Genomic DNA, 13,829 nt, shown 5'->3' with positions numbered 1-13,829 from the left:
TTATTGGTTTTTGGCTCGCCGGCCGGTCCGGCCGCCTTTGTTCTCCCCCCCCACAATGTGACTCACCCAGCTGGGCATACACCTCGGATCTCTCGAAGTCGTCCATCTTGCTGCAGCCGCGGTTGTCTACCATGGTGATGGTTTCGGTGAGCGGGTAGGCGTTCCTGGACATGGTCAGGCCGTGGTGGGTCTCTCGGGCCTCGGCGGGTTCGGCGAATCTCTCGCCTTCTTCCAGGACGTACTTACAGGAGTTGATGAAGGAGGATTTCCCATGGCCGGTGTAGCCAAACAGCTGAAGGAGGACCTTCTCATACCCCTGATTGCCCAGATACCCCGAGTCCAGGGAGAAGTGGCCGATGTTGTCCCGCAGTTGCCCGATGTCCATTGCGGAGAATTTTGGAGGATTTCTTTCTTTTTCTCAATTTGTTTTTCTAGTTTTGTCTGTTAAAAATGGAGACGGAGAAGTGACTTTGAGATACTTTGCTGCTTTCACTTTCATAAGGGGCGGGGCAGAGGAAGGGATATTCTCAGCAAAGGTTACACTACAGAGCTTCAGAAAGATTTATCTCCCAATATATAAATTGTCTCCACAATGTAGCGGAATATATTTTGTATATCTTTTATTGAAACATTTTGTGTCCGAGGGATACATTCATTTCCTGCTTTGCTGAGCCCATCCCCCCAGCCACGTATAATGATACAATGTAACCCCTGAAAGATCAGAATGTTCTCTGACACTGCGAGGAGGAGACATTTGTTTCCTGTGTGCTGCCGATACATGAATACAAAAATCACAAGGATATAAAAACCACAAAATGCACAAAAATCACAAAAGACACAAAAATCACAAAGACACAAAAATCACAAGACACAAAAAACACAAAAATTACAAAGACACAAAAAACACGAAAATCGCAAGACAAAAAAAAACACAAAAATCACAAAAATCACAAAGACACAAAAAACACAAAGACACGAAAATCACAAGACACAAAAACCACGAAAATCACAAGACACAAAAAACACAAAGACACGAAAATCACAAAGACACAAAAATTACAAGACACAAAAATTACAAAGACACAAAAACCACAAAAAAACACAAAAATCACAAGACACAAAAAACACAAAAATTACAAACACACAAAAAACACAAAAATCACAAGACACAAAAACCACAAAAAACACAAGACACTAAAACCACAAAGACACAAAAATTACAAAGACACAAAAACCACAAAAAACACAAAAGACAAAAATTACAAGACACAAAAAACACAAAAATCACAAGACACAAAAATCACAAAAACACAAATATCACAAAGACACAAAAAACAAAAAAAATCACAAAGACCACGCACACTGCAACTCAGAAAACAATCCGCATCGTTAATCATCATTCACATTATTAAACATTATTATCATTCACCTTTTCCTCATTCCGCTCTATGACGCCGACATACATATAAACAATAAGTAGACATGAGGTGAGTTCTAAGAATAAAGCGCTTTGTGACGTTCACGCTCTCCCGCAAGTTTCATTTGTTTGCTTTTCTTTCTTTTCTTAATGAACTGAACGACATTTACTTTGCTCGTTGCACTGTGCAGCATAAAACAAAATGCCATTTTTCTAAATAAAACCCTCGCTTCTTCCTCTGTGGTCACATATTAGTGATCTCCTGCAGCTTCTTTGCAGCCACTTCCTGTCTACCTGCACTCCACTGACGGCTGCGTGGCATTTTCCTGATGGTGACAACGCAGGAGCACAATTGGGAGATGGCACAGAGCGGTTGTCACCCTGAAACAGGAAGTAGCTGAATAAGGACCTTCCCATCAGGATCACCAGGGATTATTCTAATGAGAGCTAAAAGCATTGAAATCATTTTTGTTAATTATTTTTGAAACGCTGCAACTTTATTTATGTTTTGCACTTTCTGCGGGAAGCAGTCAAACAAAAAGTGTCAGACTTTTATTTTCACCAGTGGGGGGATTGCAGAACATTTCCTCCTTCCTCTTGTGTTCTATCACTCCCACCGGACAACTCCCTGAAGTCTCTCCTTCCCTGCACTGACCACCCCCCTCCCCCTCCAGTGCAATCACTCCATGAACATTAATCTACTAACTGACATAGTCTGGATGTCACAACACTTCTTACAACTCAACCTTTCAAGAACGGAGCTCATGATCTCCCCCGTGCACCTTCCTCTAGCTTTTCCCTTGAGATTAACACAACTATCCCCCCTCCCCCCATGCCAAGGTGCTAGGTGTCATCCTGGACCATCCATTCCCCACCCCTCTCTGCCAATCCCTGCACTGGCTTCCATCCCCCACCCCCCCTCTGCCAATCCCTCCACTGGCTTCCAATAGCCCAAAGGATAACATTCTAAATATTAACAACCACTTACAAAGCCATCCACAACTCCGCCCCCGGCTATATTTCTAAGTATCACCCTAACCGTCTCTTCCGCTCTTCCAATGACCTCCTGCTTTCCAGCTCCCTTGTCAACTCCTCCCATGCTCACCTCCAGGACTTCTCTAGAGTCTCTCCCATCCTCTGGAACTCTTTACCCCAACCTGTCTCTTTCTCCCACTGACTGCCTTTAGGCGATCCCTTAAGACTCATCTCTTCAGGGAAGCTGATCCCACCTCAACCTAACCACTCAACCATCATGTTATCAAATAATTCATCCCCACACAGCTACCTCCTCATGTATCACCGACCCCTCCCCTTTTAGATTGTAAGCCCTCAGGGGCAGGGCCCTCCTTACCATCTTGTCTTGTATTGTGATTGTAATGTCTTCCTCATATTGTAAAGCTCTGCGCACACTGTTGGCGCTCTATAAATCCTCAATAATAATAACAACAACAACAACAACAACTCGCCTGGTGGGAGAGGGAGAGATGCACAGCGCCATCTGCAGGCTGAAGAAGATAGTTTGAGAATAAAGCTCTAGTGTATGGGGTTAGGTAACCTCAGGACTTCCGGAGTTGTGGAACTACAAGTCCCATGAGGCCCTCCAAGGCCCTGACAGCCACATGCATGATTCACATAGAGATAATGGGATACGCTGAGGCTGCCTACCACTGCTCTAGTGTGCTGTGATCACTAAGATCGGATGTCACATGATTGGGAGCCGTGCTTATTGACTCCAGATTCTTAGACTGAGACTTGTGTCTGTCAGTGACAGCAGACTCTGAACCTTCAGCACACACGGGTGCACACTGCTAGCTCCCAGCAGTCATGTAGAATGATGCTCTCTCATTATATAGACCAGTGCCCGGGAATGTTCATTCACATATTGCGCTCATCATGTGGATAACTGAAGGAAAGTCCGGCTGGCAGCCGTGGGAACTACCAACCTGTTGGCCATCATCGGCTTCTATAGAAGTTCTCTAAGAGCCGCCTTTGCATCAGAAGATGCCGACAGATACAAATCATACACATACAGTAAATGTCATTTTTTTATTTATCACAATATATCTTTATATATATATATATATTTTATATTAAATCTCAATATTTTCATCACGATTTAACAATTCATATAAATATATATAATATATGTCTCGGCACGGGAATCTCTCGGCGCGGGAATCGGAACTTGAACAATCGAGAGGAACGTTACAATGTAAACATGACCGGCAATTAAAAATTGTTGGTTTGGAAGAAGGAAAAAAAATACAATTATAAAATGCAATTTTGTCGAAAATCTCACTTTGTAAAAAAAAATGTAATTTAAAAAGTTATAAAAAGCGCCGCCCCCTCCGAGGGAGTCATCACTGTGCGGTGAGGATGGCGTCTCTGCTGCGCAGGAGGCTGGCCTGCTTGTCCATAAGTTTGCTGAACAGTCCGTCTCTGTTCTTCAGCAGCTGCTCGTGTTCGCCGCACTCCACCACCCGGCCGTGGTCAATGACGGCGACCTTGTCTGCGTTCTGGATGGTGGAAAGGCGGTGAGCGATGATGAGGACCGTCCGCCCTTCCATCAGCCGGTCCAGAGCTTCCTGAACCAGGAATTCGTTTTCTGCGTCCAATGCGCTGGAAAAAAATTATTAATAGAAATATCCAAATGAGGGTTTAGTCCACCCAAGAGGAGGGAGCAGGAACGGCCCAAACCCCCGAAACTATGATGAGGAGATCTCACAGAGAAAGCTCCCAAAACTCTACTAGCATGTTCATCTTCCCATGGGTGACCCTCCACAGTTCCCGGGATCTAATGGGAATCCTACTTTCAATATCCCAGGTATTATGGGGGCATGACTCCACTTTCCTTGTGATGTTATCCCCCAGATAAAGGTCCACATATCATCCCCCCAATAAGGTCCACATATCATAATAGGAAGCAGAACACCGTCCTTCCATTAAAGAAGAACTATGAGGGGGGGTGCTCTGCACTCAGCCTCATATTTCTAGCCGACCTGTGACAATGAGACTGTCACAGGTCGGCTCAGTAGATCGGGAGGTGAGCAAACACATACCGGCGCTCGCTCCCCTCTCGATCCTGTCACGGCTCTCTGCCGTGACAGGGGAGGGGCTGGATTCCCCCTCTCCCCGCTCCGACCCGCCAGCGCTGACTGGCGGAACGGGCGGGGGGGGCGTGTACAGCTGGCTCTACCTCTAGATAGGCAGAGCCAGCTGTCACTCACGCAGCTGGATGGATCCAGAAATAATTGTTGGGATCCGCTTCAGCTCTGAGTATACCGCGAGCTGTAGCTCTCTATATACTGAGCCTAGAGTGACGGGAGGACGCTAGTTTGTGTCCTCCCGTTACCCTAAGGAGAACTATGGGGAAAAGCCCCGACCTCATAGTTCTCCTTTAAGCATAGAAACAGCTCTATTTTTCCAGCTCTGTTGAGAACACCCCACCCAGCTAATACTAACACCCCTTACTGGGGCTTAATCTACAAAATGCATCAGGGGAGGAGTTGGTGGGGTGTCCTCAGCAGTGCTGGGACAATAAAGTTGTTTTTATGCGTAATGTATGTGCGGTGTTCAGCTTCCTATTGTCATATGCGGACCTTATTAGTGTGATGACATCGCAAGGGGTGGGGAAATAAACAGCGGAGTGCAGATTAGCATCATGGCATGTGGACTGGTTTTGGAGGAGCAGATCCCGGAGATGTCAGCCCCCCAACGGAGGCGGTGACTGAGTGCTACTGGGGACACGGTGAGCCTAATAAGCTATTTAGATACTTCCTCACTGGTGCTTTGGACCTCTTTACCTTTCTACAAGAAGCGCGGGTCAGCCGGTTCCCCTGTAGTTTTATTTGGAGAGAAGCAGACTGATGCACCGAAAGTCCTGAAATCTTATAACAGGGGTTGCCACCTTTTCTTCATTGTAACCCGAACACTCTAGCGATGTGCAGACATTTTTGGGGGAGAAGTCGCGGCTTATTCATATGTAAATAGCGCCGCCCATTCATATATAAATATCACAGTTGAGACCATTTTCAGTTCAGGGAAAGTAGCCCCTATCTTAATATTGGTTGCCCCCTGTCTGCCTGCCATCTTGTGTCCGGGTTTCTGCTGCCATGGAACCCGGACACAGCATTCAAAACCCGAACTGTCCGGGTGAATCCTGGACAGGTGGCAACCCTCCTTATAACAGGGTGCACCAGAACACACCGCATGCTCAATGTTTCCTGCTATTGTAGCTCTTCTGACTCTGAGTTCCTCCTTTGAGGGACCTGCCCCAAGACGGTAGGTGAGCAATTCCCATTAGGCATGTGCGATTCATTTCGTTACGAATCGAAATTCGTACACATTTTCTGAAATTCGGAAGCATCCGAAATCCGAATGGCAGTTTCCGAATTATATCCGAAATTCCGTTAACGAATTGCGGATCCGAATCCCTTTGAAACAGGAACTAATATTACCCCTGTAAATGAGGTTGAACAACATGACAAGATTTTTTTTTTTAATCCGAAATACGGATCCGCTGCTGCTGAGAGTTGCATTACAATACACAGGCAGGAAATACGAAATTCCGTTGACGTATTTTCGTTCCATTACGAACATCCGTTATATTGAAGGTAAAAAGCAAAGTACATTTATATTGGAGTTGATTCGGGTTTTTTTTTATCCGAAATACGGAATCCGTTAACGGAATTCGTATTTCGGATACATAAACAACTACCACATCGACTCCAATATTAACAAAGGTATTTTTGCTTTTTAACTTCATCATAACGAATGTTCGTACAGTTACGAAAATGTGCCGAAACTAACGAAAATCCGTATTTCGTACCAATCCGAATTGAGTTTCCGACACGAATTATGAAATACGAAATAACGGATATTCCGAAACGAAACAAATTTTTTGATGGTGCACAAGTCTAATTCCCATCTACAGAAGAACTCTGACAACCAGAAGATCTAGAGCAAAGCCCCACCACTGGCCATGACATAAGGACCTCCACTGTTTGGACTCCATTGGCCGGAGACACGCTTGATGCTTCCGCCTTTTACCACTTTGTTCTTATTTTTACTGAACACATCACTTTCCATGCACTAGACCAATGAGCCTTGTTCTTCCTCCATTATTTATATTATGGTGTCTGAGAGCAGAGATGGGATTATTACCTTGTTGCTTCATCCAGGAGGAGAATTCTGGGATCCTGCAGAGAGAGGGAATGTTGAGTCACAGTAAACAGCAAAGTGAGATAACAACATTATCCTGACAACAGATCGGAGCAAAGAACAGCTCCCAGCATTGGTTTTCCTGAGGATAATGAGGTAATAAAATGTTCAAAGGTTGAACGGAGAAGAACTGAAGATAAAACTATCTACAATGATCTACAGCAGTCTTAAAGGGAACCTGTGCTCATTCACGTTAAAACAGGTTCAGTGGATCACCTATTCTCCTTCTAATATTTATCTTCTCTACAATCCTCCCCCACCCATTTTGCCCTCTGTGGTCCTAAGTAGAAGCCTTGTGCAACCTCCAGGTCAAATGACCTTCCCCTTGCCCCCATGTGATAGTGCTCAGGCTAAGAGATGAGCCACTTAGGCATTGTGGGACGAAGGGAGAGGTCACCCTCCTCCATTCTAGGAAGGGTTCTGGCTAACAGGGTCCTGGGTGATGATAGATATAAGTATTAGTAGTAGAGGAGGTGGCACATATACACTTCTCCTGTTATTCTGCACTGAAAGGACAAAGGGACAAGCTTACTTTAAGAATGTCCTCTTATGGTGTACATGGGTGAGCATCTAGGGGGGGCGCAACATGACAGTCAGCCAAATGGTGACAACAACCAAAAGTGCCATACTCTAATCCTTTCCCCTGATCCCCAGCACTGAAAGGAGCAGGATGTAAAGTTGGATAAAAAAACAACTGGAACTGGACCATTGCCATGTATTACTGGGATCTGTAAACTGCTGAAGAAACAGCGCGTCCTAGTGGTCACATGGACTAGAACATGTTTTAGTTTACCTTGAGAAGTGCCCGGGCGATGGCGATTCGTTGTTTCTGGCCACCTACAAGTGAAATAAAATGTAGAGGTTCAGGAGCACAGTTCAGAGAAGCATAGTATTACTTGTATGTGAACATTAGGAGTAGCTTTCAAGACAATGTTTTCACTTTTGAGTTAAAAGGAGAACTATGTTAAGTGTTTTTCCCCATAGTTCTCCTAAGGGTCATGGGAGGACACAAACTAGCGTCCTCCCGTCACCCTAGGCTCAGTATATAGGGAGCTACAGCTCGCGGTATACCGAGACCGCCGCAGCCGGGACGGATCCCGATATTACTGTTGAGATCCGCCCAGCTGCGTGAGTGACAGCTGGCTCTGCCTATCTAGAGTTAGAGCCAGCTGTACCCGCCCCTCCCCCGTCTGTTCCGTCAGTCAGCGCTGGAGGATTGGAGCGGGGAATCCCTGCGGGGAATGGTGACTGACAGTCACGGCTCTCTGCAGGGACATGATGGAGAAGTGAGCGAGCGACGGTATGTGTGTGCTCACTACCCGATCTACTGAGCCGACCTGTGACAGTTCCATTGTCACACTTCGGCTCGAACTATGAGATGAGTGAAAATCACTCCCGTCATAGTTCTCCTTTAAGGAACGCTTCCTCCGTTCTGTTGGTGTGATTTTACTTCTTGAGCCACAACAGGATATGAGAGGAAATCTCTCCATATTGAAGGGAATTTCTCAGACAGTTGTCCCTGGTACAGGTGTCCCCATTTCCAGATCCACGCCCCGATTTTCCATCATAAAACATGACAGAAGTTCTAACCCCTCCCTACTCCATCCAAGATTAAAGAAACATTTTGGCTACAGGTAGGCTTTCTCCGGGCTACAGAGTGCGCTCATCTTACTGCACAACAAAGTAATTCTACTTCAGGAAGAATTATGGGGCTAAATATCTTACAATAGAAGACACAAGTCTACCTGACAGCAGCACGCCTTTCTCCCCGACCATGGTATCAAATCCTTTGGGGAAGTTTTCTACAAAGTTCAGCGCATTGGCGACGTCAGCGACACGCCGGATCTCCTCCTGGGTGACGGAGGACGGGTCTTCTGCCCCGTACGCAATGTTCTCTGAGATGGAGCAAGAAAAGAGGATCGGCTCCTGCAGGAAGAACATTGGAAATCAAAGCTTGGCATTGTTACTCGTGTGTCACCTGACACATCGATCGACAAACAGGACCCTGAAGGGGTTAATTTAGGAATTGCCTTTTTGTTACACAGAAAACACAATGTCACCGTTTTTATTTTTTGCTAGAGATACTTTATTAGGAATAAACATGGATATTCCCTAAATGGACCTACGTAGGACGCCACTGTCAGCAATGATATAAAGTGAGGCAGCTAGACAAGGTGTACTGTGGCTGAGCTTCTGCTGGATTTGTTCTGGAATTTGATTGTGTTGCACAATGTAACAAAAATATGTCACCATTGTACTATGATGGGAAGACAGACATTGGAAAATCTGCTCAGCGGAGTGATTTCCCAGAAACTGCTGTTACCAGCAAAAGCAACAAAAATTGCCTTAAAGGAGAACTATGAGGGGGGAGGGGGAGGGGCTTTTCACTCACCTCATAGTTCTAGCCGACCTGTGACAATGAGACTGTCACAGGTCGGCTCAGTAGGTCGGGAGGTGAGCGAACACATACCGGGTTCGCTCGCCTCTCGATCCTGTCACGGCTAGTTTGTGTCCTCCCGTTACCCTTAGGAGAACTATGGGGAAAAACACTGACCCCATAGTTCTCCTTTAACTAAAATTGAAATTAGCCTCAAGTCTCATGTGAAGTACAAATCTGCCAGGGTTGCAGAACATATTTTCATTAGGTTTCACGTCACTATTTTTGCATTTGGTTGATATCCACTTTTACTGTTGATGTTCATGTGGAGTCAAGACAACAAAAATTGGTGAAATGCAAAACCAAATTCCCTCCACTAAAAAATAAATTACATGCGATGGTATAAATCCCTGGAAATAATTTTGGAAAAATTAAACAGAAAATATTTATGAATAATCCAAATCTTTCTGAAGGTCATGTTCTCGCCTGCCAATCAATGACTTGGATCCAATGTTCTGACACTTTATTGGCTGCATCATGCTTGTTCCAGGTCAGTGACTGAATAGGAAGCGAAGCAAGGATGACAGCGGGGCTCGGGGCTTGCTCCTTCATAAACAAGTGAGCAACATCATGTTCCAATATTCCTGTCCTGACTTCCCACATTGAAGCATTGATTTCTCCCTTTGTAACACAGACACCAGCTCCTAGTGCAGTTCCTAGTTGTGGCCACCAGTGGTCCTTGCTGAAGAGTCTCATGACAACCACAACGTGGGAACGTTTTATTCAGTTCCGTATTCTGGACTCACAATGTTGTTGTTTTCTCACAGTCATATGATCGTCACCATTCTCTGTCTTATGGAAATGTACCCGATAGGTCTCACCTGACTGACTGTCCCAATCATGGAGCGTAACCAGAGTGGATTCAAGTGACGCACATCGTGACCGTCAATGTGGATGGAACCTGGAAAAGCAGCCAATATATAAAAGTTGTATGAGGATAGAGAAACACAAGGACAGGGCCGGATTTACTCTCTCTGCCACCCCAAGGCCAGGTTCCTCAATGCGCCCCCTACCCGCCAACCCCCCCATGGAGAATGGCAGACCTGCAGGCTGCATACAAGTGATCTCATCTACATCGCCGAGATCACTTGTACAGAACAAGCGGCGGCTTCCCCGCTGTACATTTAGCCCTGCTTGCCCAAAGCCGGGCTAAATGTAGAAAACAACCGCCTGGTGCCCGGAACTGCATGTCCTGGGCATCAGGAGATAGGAATTCCACATCCCTGCTGCCCCTCTACTCCCTGCTGCCCCAAGGTTGGGCCTTGTTGGAAATCCGGCCTTGCACAGGGGACCAGGAATGTGAAAACCTCATCTAAAACAGGGCTGAAGCACTCAACTTGCCCAGAGAAAACACAGCTCCCGGCTTATTTCAGTGCTGGTCACATTGTGAGAAGGACTAAGGGCAGGCAAACTCCCACTCCCCCAGCTAAAGGAAGATGTAGTTTGGGGAGATGTGGCTGAGTATTTGAGTCTTGCTCAGCTTCAATTTACAGTTTGAAAATCATTAAACTTTAGATGTTTAAACCTAAAGTTTTTAAAGTTTAAAAAAAAAAAAAACAACATACCTTCTACAATGTATGTATAACATACCGCCGTGTACACATCACAAACAACTTACAGAACAATATTACAATGATATGTTCTGTAGTTTCAATGCCCTATAGTGGGGAGATGGACAGCATTAGGAACCTCACTGTTTAACGCCTGGCTATGAAGTCCCAGTAATGATTTGGACTTCAAAGACTTGCACTAGGGAAAGCTGAGAGACGACATTTGTTATCCCCCAACAGAGAACGGGCAATGTGTATTGAGGTTTTTGAGCCTTCAGGACATGAAAGTCCTCCTTATCGGAGTTGGGTTGGGTGGGTCTAGCCTAATCTGATCGGCGTTGGGTGGGTCTAGTCTAATCTGATCGGCGTTGGGTGGGTCTAGTCTAATCTGATCTGCGTTGGGTGGGTCTAGTCTAATCTGATCCGTGTTGGGTGGGTCTAACCTAATCTGATCTGTGTTGGGTGGGTCTAACCTAATCTGATCTGTGTTGGGTGGGTCTAGTCTAATCTGATATGATCTGCATTGGGTGGGTCTAACCGAATCTAATCTGTGTTGGATGGGTCTAGTCTAATCTGATCTGTGTTGGGTGGGTCTAGTCTAATCTGATCTGTGTTGGATGGGTCTAGTCTAATCTGATCTGTGTTGGATGGGTCTAGTCTAATCTGATCTGTGTTGGATGGGTCTAGTTTAACCTGACCTGTGTTGGGTGTGTCTAGCCTAATCCAATCTGTGTTGGGTGGGTCTAGCCTAATCCGATATGTGTTTTTTGGTGGGTCTAGTCTAATCTGATCTGTGTTGGATGGGTTTAGCCCAATCTGAAAATAAAATATGACCCATTATTCATCACTTACCAGAGTTGGGATCATACAGTCTCAGCAGCAATGAAACCAAAGTAGATTTGCCAGAACCGCTTGGACCCACCACGGCCATCACAGATCCAGAGGGAATGGAGAGGTCGAGACTCTGGAAGATAGGAACCTCGGGGCGGCTGGGGTACATGAAGGTGACATTGTGAAACTCCAGGGCACCTCTGAACTTCTCCGGTGTAATAATCTCTCCCTCTAGAAGGACAGGAGGACATTGAGCTTTTCACACATGCACTGGAGGAGCTTACACTCTAACGTCCTCACCACAGTGACGGATACAAACAACCAGGTGATGTCACATCATGAGAATTGTTCTTTAATCATTTTGAAAGAGGAAATGCTCCATGCATGGTACCAGAAAAAGAGAAAAACAATAAAGACTCTCACCATTAAAAGCCATCTCCGGCTTCCGGTCCAGCAGCTGCCAGATACGAGTGCCGGCACCAAACCCCTTCATGAGCTCCGAGTAGAACGAGCTGAGCCCTGTGGATTGGAGTAGAGATCGGTTAATGAGCCTCATTTCCTGAATTAGAGATTACCAGATGTTCTTTATATGATTGACAAATGGCCACCGGCGAGATAACGGGGCGAAATGAAGGCTGCACCGTAACGGGAAACGTCCGGTCATAAAGGGATTTAGATTACACTCAACATCTACGGATTTCAATGGTCAGTGGCCTTTTATACGGACTTTCCAGATCCTTCCATAGTTTATGATTGTTGCATTTCATTTCTTGAAATTATGTGATCACATTTATCATTGTATCAGGCAAAACAGCAACAAAAATGATAAGAGTTTTAACCTTACCAGTCTCCACCCAAAACTAAAGAAGCACCTTCAACTCTTTCATTCAAGTATTAGAGCCTTTTGTGGAGGTTTGGATTTGACGTACCGCCGATGCTGATCCCCACCCAGAAGGCGTACATCAGGAAAGAGGAGAGTTCACCGACTGTCATCTGTGCGGCTCCAGCTAGAAGACCTCCTTTGTACAGCACGGCCAGGACAATGAGATTCCCCGATAATCCGGTCTGGAAAAACACAAGGACAATCACTGGTCGGAATCCAATACTCTGAATATTAGGAAAATGGTAAAAGAAATTACGTAAAAGGACAGATGATGGAATGAATTACTCTTTATCTACAGGGAGGAACATGACTCAAATCTAAATCATCAACATTTCATTTTCTAGGGACTTCCCATTCCAAAACCATAACCATTAATATGGAGTTGTTACCCCCCTCCTTCCCCCAACCATGGCCATTAATATGGAGTTGCTACCTTGTCCCATTTGTGAGGTCAGGTACTGATGTTGGATGAGAAGACCTGGCTCACAACCGTAGGGAATTCATCCCAAAGGTGTTCAGTAGGGTGGAGGTCAGTGCTCTGTTCAGGACACTCGAGTTCCTCCACACCAAACTGGTGACACCATGTCTTTATGGAGCTGGCTATGTACACAGGGGACAGTCATGGGTGGAACAGAAAAGGGTCTTCACCAAACTGTCACCACAAGCCTGGAATGTCTTTGTATGATGTAGTAAATAACAGGACCCTTCACTGGAAACACCAGAACTCAATCAAATGAAGAGGGGTCCACATACTCTTGGCCTTATAGGTTGGAGTGATGATCAGGTCTCCAAAAACATTTGGCCATATAGGAGCTAGGTGTTGAAAAACAGTTACCAAAAGGTTGGAAGGACCCAATTGTGTAAAATGTCTTTGCAGGTGAATGCCTCTGTGTCAGTGGAGATTGCATGGATGTATTGCCATGGTTCCGGAATGAAATGTCCAGCAAGCTCCTATAGGTAGGAGGGTCAGGCGTCACGTAGTGTAAAGAGTCATCTCAAGTAAGGCCGAGCCGGTGCCCCCCGTATGTATAATCATTTACGGTCTTAAATTTTACCAGACAGACCGATGACGTATAAGGAAAATTCCACTCACTATGCCAAAGAAGCCGGCCCGAGCGATGGCCTCCTTATAAGCCAAGTCCAGGACATAATCCACTCTACGGTCATACTTCTTCATCTCAAGCATCTCCTTCCCGAAGGCCCGGACCGTCCTCACATTGCTGATACGCTCCTCCGCCAGCTGCCGACATGACACAGAAGAAGCTTCACAAATGAATCCTACAAGACCATTATACTCACTTCTGGGACTTGAGGGGACACATACAGCAGGATAGATGTGACTGAGGTTCTAACCCTTCCATCCTGATGTATAAGATTAAACACACCGACCATGTACACAGCAAGGGAATTAATCTACAGTGAGTGATAACATGAATGGTTCCTTTATATAGTTATACACATCGGTTCAGGAGGGGATTGTGTGTGTGTGTG

The 13,829-nt window shown here is 45.5% G+C and overlaps 2 protein-coding genes across 2 annotated transcripts in view; both read right to left on the bottom strand.

The window, feature by feature from the left end:
* The window catches only part of LOC108801366, an 8,024-nt gene extending 7,639 nt beyond the window's left edge, over positions 1-385 (bottom strand). Inside the window, exon 1 of the mRNA XM_018573294.1 lies at positions 67-385. Within this exon, the coding sequence (XP_018428796.1) occupies positions 67-385 (319 nt within the window). The remainder of the gene's footprint in view (positions 1-66) is intronic.
* A 3,376-nt stretch (positions 386-3,761) lies between these two features.
* ABCB10 (ATP binding cassette subfamily B member 10) overlaps positions 3,762-13,829 on the bottom strand; it is a 20,449-nt gene continuing 10,381 nt past the window's right edge. The window contains 9 exon segments of the mRNA XM_018573293.1: positions 3,762-4,036; positions 6,581-6,615; positions 7,431-7,474; positions 8,383-8,563; positions 9,896-9,975; positions 11,477-11,686; positions 11,879-11,974; positions 12,385-12,520; positions 13,432-13,578. Of these exon segments, the coding sequence (XP_018428795.1) occupies positions 3,778-4,036; positions 6,581-6,615; positions 7,431-7,474; positions 8,383-8,563; positions 9,896-9,975; positions 11,477-11,686; positions 11,879-11,974; positions 12,385-12,520; positions 13,432-13,578 (1,188 nt within the window). The 3' untranslated portion in view covers positions 3,762-3,777.

The sequence above is a fragment of the Nanorana parkeri genome, unplaced genomic scaffold (genome assembly GCF_000935625.1).
Source record: "Nanorana parkeri isolate BGI_ZX_2015 unplaced genomic scaffold, ASM93562v1 scaffold2320, whole genome shotgun sequence".
NCBI lineage: Eukaryota > Metazoa > Chordata > Amphibia > Anura > Dicroglossidae > Nanorana > Nanorana parkeri.
This window is presented reverse-complemented; position numbering and strand designations above follow the sequence as displayed.